This window comes from Muscardinus avellanarius (assembly GCF_963383645.1).
Source record: "Muscardinus avellanarius genome assembly, chromosome: 4".
In the NCBI taxonomy this organism is placed as follows: Eukaryota; Metazoa; Chordata; class Mammalia; order Rodentia; family Gliridae; genus Muscardinus; species Muscardinus avellanarius.
Window position 1 is genome coordinate 43,399,683 of NC_137789.1, and position 13,603 is coordinate 43,413,285.

General features: G+C 43.3%; 1 protein-coding gene and 1 pseudogene across 2 annotated transcripts in view; both read right to left on the reverse strand.

Annotated features, from left to right (window-relative positions):
- The window catches only part of PTDSS1 (phosphatidylserine synthase 1), a gene marked incomplete at both ends in the record, with an annotated part of 64,452 nt that overhangs the window by 40,930 nt on the left and 9,919 nt on the right, over window positions 1-13,603 (reverse strand). Inside the window, one exon of the mRNA XM_080694241.1 lies at window positions 8,301-8,392. Coding sequence (XP_080550367.1) covers window positions 8,301-8,392 — 92 coding nt within the window. The remainder of the gene's footprint in view (window positions 1-8,300; window positions 8,393-13,603) is intronic.
- On the reverse strand, window positions 2,641-3,329 carry LOC308261919 (post-GPI attachment to proteins factor 2-like; annotated as a pseudogene). Its single transcript has one exon. The product of its transcript is annotated as a post-GPI attachment to proteins factor 2-like (transcript).

Below are 13,603 nucleotides of genomic sequence, written 5' to 3' on the forward strand. Positions count from 1 at the left end.
TGGGGCTCACTGGGCTCTTTTACCTACAAAGGGTGAGAAAAGTCCTGTGTTGTCTGTGGCCCTTTCAGTAGCTAATAACAAAACCCACCCGAGGCTTTCCTTCAGTCATCAAACCTGTCTCCCCTGAAGTTGAGGCTTGTTGGGACTGCTCTCTGCTTTCTGAGGCCTTGGATATTTATATGTAGTATTTTAAGAAGTACTTTCTAGTAGCATTACTCACTAACAGTATCATTATTACCATCAAAGATAGGAATAGTGCTAAAAAAAAATTAGGAAGGAGGAGGCTGGCCAGTTTTCTGTATTATGAACCTTGATACCTGTGCTCCCTAGGTCACCACACTTAGATTCATCAGCCAAGTGACCTTTGAAAGTCCTAGGAGTGCAGGGGGAAATGCAGGGAGGAGCCTGGCGCTCCGCCTGCCCGGCAGGTCAGTACTTCCTGGCCCATCCTGGGAATGGCGACATTATTCCAATACCTTATCGCAAGGCCAGCCTGGCTTCCCGACAGACGGTTCTCAGTGGTGCCATAAAGGAGGTTTCCCTTTCTCTTTGCCTGTTGGTATGGTTTCAAGATTACTAAGAGGGCCCATCTTCTGACGTGCCTTTGAGTGGGTTGCACTTTCTTTCTGACTTGATCAGGAGTGGCTGCTCGGCACAGTGAGGCCCTTTGCTCAGGCTGCCCACTTTCTTGTTATTCAGGAGAAATGGGGAAGGCTTTTTAGTGATGCAGAAACAAGTCCCGGCTTCGGGACTGCAGCTGTACCCGGCACACTGAAAACTGTAAGACATGTTTCATTTAAAGACTATAAAACTAATAAAACGCATTTTATTTTGTCTATCAACCTTTCCAAGTAGAATATGTAGCTTTTCAATCCAGTATTACGAGCGGGCTTAATGTCAAAAGAAATAGAAGCCAAATGTCTGTGTCATGAGAGGAGACAGCACTTAAAAAACTACCTCAGAAGCTATAAAGTAAGATCATTGCTCAACTTGTCAGAATCCATTATGCCTATGAGTAAGTTCAGAGGACTGCACTTTGCAGAAATATAATTCTCTTCACAAAAATCAGCAGTGCCCTGTGCCACAGTGACACATTTGTATCCTCAGGCCAGAGACCCTTAGCAAGCCCTCTTAGCTTCTTCTCTTGATGATTATTTTAAAGCTTAATTTTTTTTTTCTTTTTTGTGGTACTAGGGGTGGAACCCAGGGGCTATTCTACCTCTGGGCTATACTCCCAGACCTCTTTTTATATTTTATTTGGAAACAGGGTCTCAGTACATTTTTGAGAGCCTCACTAAGTAGCTGAGGCTGGCTTCGAACCTGTGCAATCCTCCTGTCTCAGCCTCCCAAGCGCTGGGATTACAAGCGTGCGCCACCACACCCTGCTAAAGCTTAAATATTTTTTAGGAAAACCTAGAATAAAATTATCTTCAAGCAAATTTCAAACCTAAGACAGAATTATTTTCATTCATTCATTCATTCATTCATTCATTCATTTGTGGTACTGGGGTTCCTGGAAACCCTTCTACCTCCAGGCTACACTCCCAGACCTATTTTATATTTTTATTTGGAAACAGGGTCTCTTAAGCCAGCAAGGCTGGCTTCGAACCTGTGCAATCCTCCTGTCTCCGCCTCCCAAGTGTGGGGATTACAAGCGTGCGCCACCACGCCCGGCGACAGAATTATTTTTAAAAGAAAAAAGTACTGAAGTAGGAGATAGACAATAAAGAAAAGAGGTACTTCTCCCCACCCAATTTTTTTTTTTTTTTTCTGTTGCCAAGAGAAAATGGAAATATTTTCATTTGGGAAAGAAAAAGTAGAACCAAAAAAGCTCAGGACCTGGAGAAGTAAAGCAGGTGGATACCAGGGAGCCCATTTGGCGCAGGGAACTGTGCCTGACCCCTGCACCCTATTCCTATGCAGAGGAAGGCTCTGTGAGACAGTGATTTCAGAAGAGGAGAGAAATACATGCTGTGCTGCTGCTTTTTCTGTGATGAGTCATCCTTCCGGTGCAGACCACCTCTCATCAGATGGCCTCAGTACCACACTTGGCAGAGCCCTTGGAAATCATACAGCAAAATCTCCTGTCATACATGTGGATGCTGAGGCTTGGAGAGAGAAGGGTACACACCCTAAAGCCCACACCAGACTGAAGAGCTGAAACTGGGGCTAGGGCACCTGGGCAAACCGAGCAGGGGACTAAACTACAGGCCTGGAGGGGCACAGTAGAGCACTAGACACATGAATACTAGAGAGAAATGGTTGTGGTTTTCAGGTAGCAGCCACTGCTCAGCAGTCTTTGACCTCTGTGAAAGGTTGCTTTTTAAAGGCCAAAAATGGGATGGTGGTCATGAACCTCAGTCATTTTTTTTTTTTTTTTTTTTAGCACTAACGGCTCGCCTTCTAGCTCAGCTTGCCAGGTCTCTCAGTTAAGGCGGATGTTGCTTGAGGGCCCCTGTGCCTGTGTGCGGGTTGGGGAGAAGCTGGCAGGGCGGGGGTCAGTCTTGTCCTCTGCCCTTCTCCCTTCCCAGCTTCAGAAGGACCAGAGAGGACACATGGGAAGGAAAGGGGAAGGCCAGAGTGGTTTCTTGTTTCTGGGCAGAGGGCTGCCTCCTCCCAGTAGCAGAGAAGGGTTTAGAATCATTTTGCCTTGGGCTGAGAGGTTATGAGCAGCTTTTTGTTCCCGAAGTCCCACCAGGCTGTCATATAGAACGCCATGTTGGTTAGAACAACGGTGTACTCCAGGATGGCAGAGATGGTGTACACTCCAGCCTCATAATACATGTTGTACTGAAAGTAGACAGCCAGCACCAAGGAGGAGGAGACAAAATTGATGACGAAGAGCCTCCGTTTCCGGCTGTAGGACTTGCGATCTATGTGCCTCTTGGTCAGCACCCCCATGCAGGTGGGGAGCATGGATGGAGGGAGGCCGCTAAGAACATATCAAAAGCATTTTCACGGATGCTGAAGTCCTCGGAGGAGGAGACATAGGTGGGCACTAGCAGCACAAGGTTCTCCGTGATGCTGAGGCTAATGTGGAGGCGGCAGAGCTGGCGGTAGCCAGGACATGGCGAGGCACACCTGGGGTAGTGGTTGCAATAGGCAAAGGTGATGCAGAAGCGCCACATGTAGGGCTGGGGCACCTCTCCGCCTATGACCAAGCTCACAGATGGCAGGTAATTGGACACCCCACAGCCAGTGGCCACTGTGTACTCAAAGAGGAACACCAGGGACCAGAAGATGCAGAAGAAGCCGAACATGGGGAAAGTGATGACCCAGCAGACCAAGGCTGTGAAGCAGATCCGAGGCTGGGAGGTCGCAGAGCACATCCCCACAGCGTGTGGCCTGGTCAGGCCTGGAACTAGCGTATCTCAGAGCTTCTTGCTATGTAAGAAAGTAAACATTTTCCTTGCTTTTAAGCCATTTTTAAAGTGGGCTTTCTATTACTTAACAGCCAAAGGCATTCTGACTGCTGCAAAACTCTCAGTCAAGGCCTTTTTTGTTATTTAGACTCTACAAAGAGAATCACAGCTTCCTGTGGAAGTTGAGCAATTCTACAAAGATAGCATTGTATGAGTACATGCGTGCAAGATGAGACACATGGTTATAATGCAATTTAGGCCTATAAACAAACATGCAGGGCAACCTCCATCAGGTCAAGGATAAATGCCTTTGCAGTTGCCAAAATGAATTCGTTGTGGGCACGCTGTCTATCGCAGGCACCTCCCCCAGGCTGCCGCTGAAGGAGAAGGCAAGTTTGGGGCTCCACTGTGCACATGCACTTTCATTGCTTAGTTTGAGACTATGTGCCAAGGTGGGAAGAACAGAAAATAAGGTAACAATCCTGGAGCAAGAAGAGGCATGGACACTCCACTCAGAGAAGCAGTGCAGCTCCAGAAAGGCCAAGAGCCTGGGAGCACCCCTTCCCAGCGGCCCTCGGCTCCCCAGCACCTCCCCACTAAGCTACTCCAGATTTAAAAATACCCAGAAACATTCTTTCACGTAGAAAAGGTCTAATTGTACTAATCTTAGGTACAGTGTGAATAAACGTATCTTTAAAAACCAACTAGGTGAATCCAGTGAGGGGGTAATGTACACGTGGTTTCAAGACCCTCTACGTCCTCCCTTCCCTGCTGCTTCGGCTCGAGTAGAGTCTGTCCCCTACAGACTCATGTTGAAATCTGATTGTCACTGTGGCGGTGCTGGCAAGGGGGGCCCCGGAAAGGGGCGTCTGGCTCCTTAATGCTGATCTTGAGGATCTGGTTAATTCTTATGGGAACGAGTGAGCTTTGCTCTTGCAAGACTGGATTAGTGACCGTGAGAGCTGGTTGTTTCAAAACAAGGCTGCCTCTCCTGTGCTGTGTCTCCCACATGTGCCTACGGGCCCTTCTGACTCACTCCAAGTTACAATAAGGCACAAGGCCCTTACCAGATATGGCCGCCCAACCTTGGACTTTCAGACTCCAGAACTGTCATGAGCAAAAAAAAAGAAAGAAAGAAAGAAAAAAGGACAAAAAGACTCTTTTCTTCATAAGTTGCCCAGCCTCAGGTATTCTATTCTGTCATTGCAATAATAAGAGATAAGGCTAGCCAGCCAATATCACAATAACAGGATCCTGAGCTGCCATTATCCTTTTCCGTATGCTAAAACCTGAGTTTTGACATGTTCTGCCTACAGAAGGAAGGGAAAGGATATGGCAGGAAAGAATAGAGGAGAAAAAGGAGAAGGCAGGAAGGTTCAGATCAATCAGCGAGCTTCTGCCAGTCATGGGCCTGGGCAACAGAGGAGCACTGGGCCAAAGGCCACCTGCCTTCCGTAGTACCCAGTGTGTGCCAGGTACAAGCTGCTGAGACCCTCTTCTGGGAAAAGAAAAAGCCTGAGAGTGACAGGAAGGAAGAGAAACAGAAGGAGCCAGAACGTTTTGCACAGGAAGAGAGGTAAAACACCTCGCTGTGGACCAAATGAGGTATGACGAGAGAGCAATCCCAAGGCAAGAAAACATGGAGCAAGGCCCAGGTACCAGGCCACTGACATCGAGTGGTGACAGGCGACCTCTGTGGCTGACCGGTGGCCACAGTTTCAATTTTCTCATCTGTAGTATGAGCAGGCTGAACTAGATGGGGCCTCTCCGTTTGCATGTATCATAGACCACAAGAAGCATGGGATAAACGGTATAACACAAGCTTACAGGCTGTTTGGTTTTTGTATAGGCAATTAAATCCAGGAGCATTCTACTTCGGAGCTACACCTCCAGCCCTTTCTTAAATTCTGCAACAGGGTCCCATTAAGTTGCTGAGGACCTCATTAAGTTGCTAAGGCTGGTCTTTTATGTGCCATCCTCCTGTCGGAGCCTCCCAAGTACTGGGACTAGAGGTGTGTGCCAACGCACTTGGCACACTTACAATTTTATCTTTCCAAAATCAAAATAAAGGCACAATCCCACAAAGAGAGACCGAACTGGTTAAGCAGACTTTGAAGATTAGAGGACTTCCTCAGGGGATGGGGATGAGCCAGCAGAAATCACATGAAATTACTTGGGAGAGACTTAGCCCCTTAGCCAGAAAACAGCTGCGAAGGAAGCCCCGATATTCAGCTCCACCACATCCACATTGAAGGACTACTGAAAGACTGCTCTTTTAGAATCCTCAAACTTCCAAGATGACTCTGGACTCAGAAATAGCAAAAGCAAAACAAACGTAAAAGCACAATAAAAACCTTCAAGCCATAAAGTAAACACTAAAACTAAGCAACAGACAATACCCCAGGAGAGCGAAGACTGAAATAATACAGGTGGACTGACCCGTTTCCTGAGCACGTGAGCATGTGCTATGCTCTCCTGGACTGACAGGACAGGGGACAGGAGAAATAGGGGAAAAGCACTAAGGGCACAGACCAGTAGCAAGCAGCACAGAGCAGCGCCAGGGAAGTGAGTGGAGGGCGGAATGGCTGTGGAGTCACCACTGTGAACGGTCCCCTGCTTGTTTCTGAGCTCTGGTGGTGCGTGGCCTTGTGCTGGTGTCTGGCCTGAGATGGAAGCCACCATCTCCTTGCTTTGAGTTGTACTGTTACGTCATCTTTGTATGAAAAGGCCGGTTCCAGAGTTCTGGGGCCACTTGCAGCTGGTCACTTCTGTTGCTCTACAACATGGCACCCCTGAAGGAGAGAGTGGGCTGCCTCACATTCCAGTTCTTCTAAACCTGAAATTCTAAGCTCTTCTACACTGGCTATGGGAGGGGAAAAGACAGTGAGCAAATTGCCAAAATCTGTCTGACAGTGGGGATTTTTCTTAGCAATTTCTAGAGCAGGTCAATAATGTACACCTCATCTGCATAGCCCAATAACCGTGCCTTTTCACAAACATCAATCAGCATGGAAAGTCTAACTATATTTATCCTACTTGCAAAAGGTACATAACCTTTCATATAGAGAAAGGCTTTCATTAAAAGCAAATTTAATTTAAAAGCTTGAGTAGTTGGAAAGTTTAGCTCAATTCCCAAATAACCTGGCCATCTAGAACCAATCAGTCTTTAAGAAATTCAGAATAGTGGTTTTCCTGGCTCAATTACTGTGCTACCAGCAAAACCCACTGTGTTCTTATAAACATAGTACTATGTAAGAGCAGCAAAACAATATAGCAAGATTCCACTGCCACCATCATGGGAAGCCTGAGGCTTTTCCGGGGAACAACTCCAGAGAGCATTTGGTGACCTTCACAATGAGTTCCTGTATCATGCATTTTAGTCTACTGAAAAGCATGGGAGGCTATAGGAGAAATATATCTTGAGGTTATAGGAGAAATATATCTTAAAGCCTGAGGAGGTTCATGGAGCCTAACCCATAAAAAAGACTGGAATTAATTAAAATATCAGAGGTGTAAGAGTGAGCATTTAGAAGTAGTTATAGGTAGCAAGTATGGAATACTCTAGAGAGAAGGTATAAAAAGGGAACAAATAAAAATAAATCAACTTATACAGGGCAATGCAGAGGAAAGGAATGACTCAACTGGAAGCATGGCTGAATAACAAACTTGCTTCTTGGACAAAGGCTCTGCCTCATTCTCTTTATAATCATGATGAGATGGGGGGGAATATAAAACTCACCAGTAATAATTAGCTTTTTTTCCCTGATGATTAAAATTCATATCCCAAGTGCATAGTCAGAAAAGTTGACCATCATAAAATCTGGGGTGACAAATTACTTAATAATTCAGTACAGCCCTGATCCTGTCCTTAGCAAAAAAAATGACTCAATAAGAATTGAGTGTTATCTGATTCAGCTGATAACAATAAAAAGAACAGCTAACATTTTGGGGACTCTTACAAATTGTCAGTCACGGCTCAGTGTGCCATGGTTTGGATACGGTTTGTCCCCAAGGGCACATGTGTCGGGCGGGAGCTTGGGTCCAGTGATGATGTTCAAGGTGGTAGAACCTTTAAGAAGTAGCCTGAGCCGGGTGTGGAGGCACATGCTTGCAATCCCAGTACTTGGGAAGCTGAGACAGGATTGAAGTTTGTTAGAGACCTGCCTTAGCTACTTAGTGAGGCCCTCTGCATTTAGTGAGACTCTGTTTCAAAATAAAGAATAAGAAATTGGACTGGGGGTGTAGCTTGTACATAGACTGCCCCTGGGTTCATTCCCCAGTACTGGCAAAAAATAGAAAATAAAAAATTTAAAAAGTGGGGTCTGATACAAGGTCACTGGGGATGCTGCCTTCCAAAAGAATTAATTTAGTTCTCTTGGGGTTCTGGTTAGATAATTCTCATCAAATGGTTACTATGAAAGGACAAATCTAGCCCCTCCTCAGTCTCTCTGGCTTTTTGAATTGCCATGTAATCTCCCATTTCGCTCATTTCTGTCATGATGCTGTTGGCCACAATCTAAACTTAAAAGGCCCTTGCCAGAGTCAGCACCATGCAGTTTGTATACTCTCAACTTCTAAAACCGTGGGCTACCTAAACATCATTTCTTTATCAAGTCTATAGCCAGGTATTACAGCAAGAGAAAGTAAACGAATACATAGTGTTTACAATGTATTAATTTAGCTAACTCTCACAAGAGTAATCCCTGTTGCCTCAATTTTATAAAACAGAAACTGAAGCACTCTTGGAATCCTTAGGGTCACAGAACTAGGAAGAGGTGAAGTGGGCAGTCTACCTCCAGATCCCATGCCCTGACCACTACACAAAACTCGGATTTATTTTCTCTATCTTCCAGTTTCACCTCTAAATGATTTGTATTTCACAAGAGTCAGAAGGGCACAATGCATAGGAGTAATATAATAAAGCATTACATCACTTACCATTGGGGAAGGCTAACACACTGATGATAAGAAAGAAGAAGACAACAGAGAGGATGCCTCTCCAGATGTTGTCCTCTGGAACAGAGTCATCCCTGAAAATAGAAAAACAACATTGAGAATTCATTTTCAGATCTAAAAGGTGAACCAGAAAGAAGTATAACTTCCATGTTCTGAATCCTGGAAGACTACTCATTTTATTTTGCTCAGCAGTCATAGTATACACTGTTTACTAGTCATTATCATTTCCTACAATCAAAAATATCATAATAAAGTCCACTTCTTAGAAGAGAAACTTGGGGAACTGAGGGTATAGTCCAGTGGTAGAGTGCATGCTTGGTACATACATGGTCTTGAGTTCAATCCCTAGCACCCATCTTACATACCAACACACATTCTGCCCAGACACGCTGAGAACTGCTGCTCTTTAAAAACAAAAGCAAAACCCTAGGATGTCAAAAAGTGAGGTTTAATTTGGAGAAATGGCTTTTGGTTTCAAGAATAACTAAGGATGAACTTCATGGTATAGGACGCATCAAAGAATTTTTTTAGACTCAGAAGGGAAGTACAAGATTATAACAAAGGCAGCAATGCCACGATATTGTTTAACCTATTTTTTAGAATGGGTATCTAAGGGATGCGTGAAGAAAGGAGGAAATCCTGGGAAATAAGAAAGCACCAGTGTGTTTTAAAAAAGTTAAGAAAAAATATATAGATAGATATATTTTTGGTGGTACTGGGGTTCCTGGAAGCCCTTCTACCTCCGGGCTACACTCCCAGACCTATTTTATTTTTGGAAACAGGGTCTCTTACGCCAGAGCGGCTGGCTTTGAACCTACGAGCTCCTCCTGTCTCCACCTCCCAAACGCGGAGATTACAAGCATGCGCCACCACGCCCGGCAACAAAATATAAAATTTAAACTCGGGCCAGCAGCAAAGAATTATAAAGAAAGGAGACGGGCATCTTCGCTCCTGGTAACATAGTACTGTACGCGCAGCTCCTGGGACCCTGTGCTTGGAGCGGGTCCATTTGTTAGCTTCTATGTCATCCATCTCTCTCCTCTGTACGAAGCAAACGTGTGCAGCAGAGAACTGCTCACTTGTGCTCTCAGAGCCTGCCACATACTAGGCACTTAACAGATATTTGTGAACAGATTGTTGGCTAGGGAGAATATTTATAGTGTAAAACCAAGTAAAATTTCCCAACTAGAAGTTTTCTTAACATTAAGAGTGGGTAAGAACTAGGTTTTGATAGTTTTCATTTAAAAAAAAAAGTCTAGTAACACATTTCGAATTCAAGAAAAGCAAGTGAAAGAGAGAAAACAGAAATATAAGACAGAGAGGAGAAGACTTTCTGAATTATTGATAATCACTGACAAACTCTCAGGAGAAGGAAGTTCGGTGCTTCCATTTTTTTTATGCAGGATAAGTAGGCAGAAAATATGATATGAAAAAGAATGGAAGGAGATAGTCTGGAGACAATGAGACCGAGAATAATAAATTTAAAATTATTTGAGACATTGAGTTTACTCAGAGAAGGACTGTAGTGAGTTTTCACAAGATAAATATTAAGACTAAACTTAACTGAAAGAGAAGAAATATTTAAAAAATAGAAGAAAACCAAATGTGCATAGAAAAGCAAGTCTAGATCATCAAAATGTACAAAGAGGTATGGAATAAAACAATAATGAATTATCTCACAAAGAACTAAGTCCTAAGGTTTTGACCTAAAAATAGAAGTAAAGGCTGAGTGCAGTGGCACATGCCTGCAATCCCGGTATTTGGGAGGCTGAGACAGAAGGGTTGTGGGTTCAAAGCCACCCTTGGCAACTTAATGAGGCTCTCAGCAACTTAGCAAGACCTGGTATCCAAATAAAAATTAAAATCAGTCTGGCAGTGTAGCTTGGAGGTAGAATGACTCTAGGTTTATTCCCAGTGTGTGTATGTGTGTGTGTGTGTATATGTAAAAGGTGAACTGAATTTAGATATCAGCATCTGTTTAGGCAGCTAAGTTTCTGCAGATTACCACTGGCCTAAATAGCACTAACAATCTAATGGTGATGCTAACTTCATTAATCAGACTACGAAACTAAAGTACAGTCAGACTGTATCTTCTACTCTAAGACAATTTTATTTTAATGGACACTATAACATGCTACTGACCATGTGCCTAGAGGCTATGAACTGCCCTACAATGCCAGCCTAATCATTAGCAGGGAACTCCCGATGCTCTTTGGAGTAAGCAGGGAAGCTCCATGTTCAATCTCCAGGAACACCAGCTTTGACTGAAGAACGGCTGCATAGGGAAAGAACACAACATCCTCAGTCAAACCAGCAGCACATTACTGATATTAGTAGTGGTGACAATAATAACAGCTCCTGTTGTATCAGAAGTATCTACTTGTGTACCAGGCATTCAGTGGACAGTCAACTGACATTATCTCTAACTGTCACAACCAGCTGCACCACATTTTTAAAATGAATAATGGCCCAAAAAAGTTAAGTAACTTGCCCAAAGCTGCACAGGTTAAGAAGCTGCAGAGTCAGCATTCAAAAGCAGATCTGCTAAGGCCCAAAGATAATGATCTTTCCCTGATGCCAAGCTGCCTGCTGAAACGATTATCTGTCATCCGAAATCAGTCTGAGTCATGTTAGAGGCAAGGGGTTCGTAGAAGAGACTGATAAGATACACAGTATGTTAGTTATAAATTAAAACCTAGGCTAAAATTAATAACTGCTGCATGGGCAAAGAAAGGATTATTCCATGGATCATACTTTATACCAAGACATACTCTGAATGATCAGAAAAATTAAATATTATAAAGGTCTTTAGAAATTAAATATTATAAAAGTCTTGGGAGAATTTAAAAGCAAAACAAACAAATCCAACAATCTCAGAATGGGTAAAAACTTTCTGAAGTATGGCACTAAACCCAAAAAGTCATAAGGAAAGAAACTGATAAATCCGTATGGCAAAAAGATCAGTAACAAAATCCAAAGATGAAGAGTGATATGCCTGGAGAAAATACCTCCAGGTATTTTCTCGTGTCAAGACCATTACGGCTGGTTCAAATGTGCAGATTACTCGCTCTAAAATCAATGAACAAAAAGAACAAATGCACACAGAAAAGCCAAAATAAAAATGGGCAAAGCCTACAAAATGAACATTGACAGGAAGGACAAGGTAATGGCTCTCAAACAAGGAAAAAGAAAGCTCAACCTCACTCCTGGGAAGAGAGGAACAAATTAAAATAACAGAGAAGTGGTTTCTTTTCATCTACCTTATTGATACTAGTAAACATTTAATGACTAGGCTAGAGAGGATAGAAAGAAATAGATAAACAGGCACCTTTATTCATTGATGGTAGTTGTTCACATTTAAGCCTCTTTTATGGGGGCAATTTGGCAATATAATACTTTTGTAAATGTATACACCCTGTGACTCAACAGTTCAACATCTGGGAATTTCTCCTCCAGATATACTCTCATTGAAGCAAAGATGGCATGCACCAGGTTGTTCATTGTGAAATGATAGGTATTCATAAATGAGTGGGAACAAGCTGGTCACCAAAGACAGGTTAAAATACAGTCTGGTCTCTCAATAAAAACTAGGCAGCTATGAAAAGAAAGAAGGTTTTTATGAATTATCTCTTTCAGAATAATTTAGGGGCATCATGAAATAAGAAAAATTGCAGGAGAGGAGATATAATAAGAAAAGGAACATATGAATGGGAATCAGTTATAATTTGTGCCGATAGCTGCATAGAATGTCTCTGGAAGTCTACCCAAGGAATGGGGACACTGATTTTTACAAAGAGGAGAAATGAGGAGATAGATGGGTGGGGTACAGACTTTCACATACCCTTTGCTATCACTTGTATTTTAAGCAATGTGAACATATGATTCTTTTTAAAAATGTAATTAAATAAATGGCTACAGTAAGTCAGCAAATCAGTCTCTACTTAAAACTATCTACTAGTTAAGATTCTTGAAAATGTATATCAACACTAAATATACAAGAACTTGCCAGGCGTGGTGGCGCACGCTTGTAATCCCTGCGCTTGGGAGGCAGAGACAGGAGGATCACGCAGGGTCGAAGCCAGCCTTGCTGGCGTAAGAGACCCTGTTTCCAAATAAAAATATAAAATAGGTCTGGGAGTGTAGCCTGGAGATAGAAGGGTTTCCAGGAACCCCAGTACCACCAAAAACAAACAAACAAACAAACAAGAACCTGAGATCAGTACTAAATAAAAAGTAAATCCAATAAAACTGCAATTTTGTAACTCTTGAGCAGTCTTATAAGAAGTAAATGGGTGGTCTAGTTTCAGGGAGGAAAAAGGGCAAGGAAACAACCTTAGTAAGTCTGAAAAGTTGGCAGTTTCACATTTGTCTAATTAGGGATAAAAAGTATCAAAGATAGACACTGAGGTCTTTAGACAAACTAAAGATAGAAAGTCCAAGATCAAACTTTTGAAGATGGGGAATAGGTGGGTGAGTATAGAGTGAAAGGTGAATCCTAAAGATTAGAGGTCCCGCCTTCACACTCTAGCATGAGTTGACTGAGCAGAGAGGGTGCAGCTAGGGCACCCAGCACAGCCCTTACAAGTGGCAGGTGCACAGAAGCCAAACTCAGGTCGAAGCTGACCTCAGGGCATCCTGAGCACACAGGACCATTCTGTAATGCCTGCTGAATCCATCTTCTCTAAACTCCACGTCATCCAGAGACTTAACCATACAGTGAGGCATATGGAAAATTTTCCAAAGATAATCATCAAAGGGGACTCAGCCACAAGGACCACATAGTGACTCCAAAAACCCTATACTTGGGGACAAGAACCAATTATTGATGGACATCCACCGTAGTTTGTGCCTCACTGACATGGAAGCTGCTTTGCTTGTGAACCCACTCAATCTTCCTAATACCCTAAAGCAGAAAACAATCATAACATGCATTTTCCTAATGAAGTCTGGCTCCAAAATGCCAGTTCTTTCCTGTGCAGATGGCCGTACAGCACAAAGATGAGGAGTACAGGATCAGGCCAGAATCCAGCTGTGTGACCTTGGGCAGATTATTTAACCCCTCTGTCTTTCCTCCTCAGTTAATACAGGCTAATAATAGTTCTATTTCACAGGATCATGGTGAGCATTAAGTAACGGTACACATGTACCTAGAACAGTGCCTGACATGACAGAAGTGTTCCTATTATTAGTTCACAATGTCTGAACTCTATGTCCACTCAGTCTTCATCTAGGTAGCGCCTCTCCTTGGGTATGAACTATGTTGGGAGCGGAGGTGAGCAGATGTA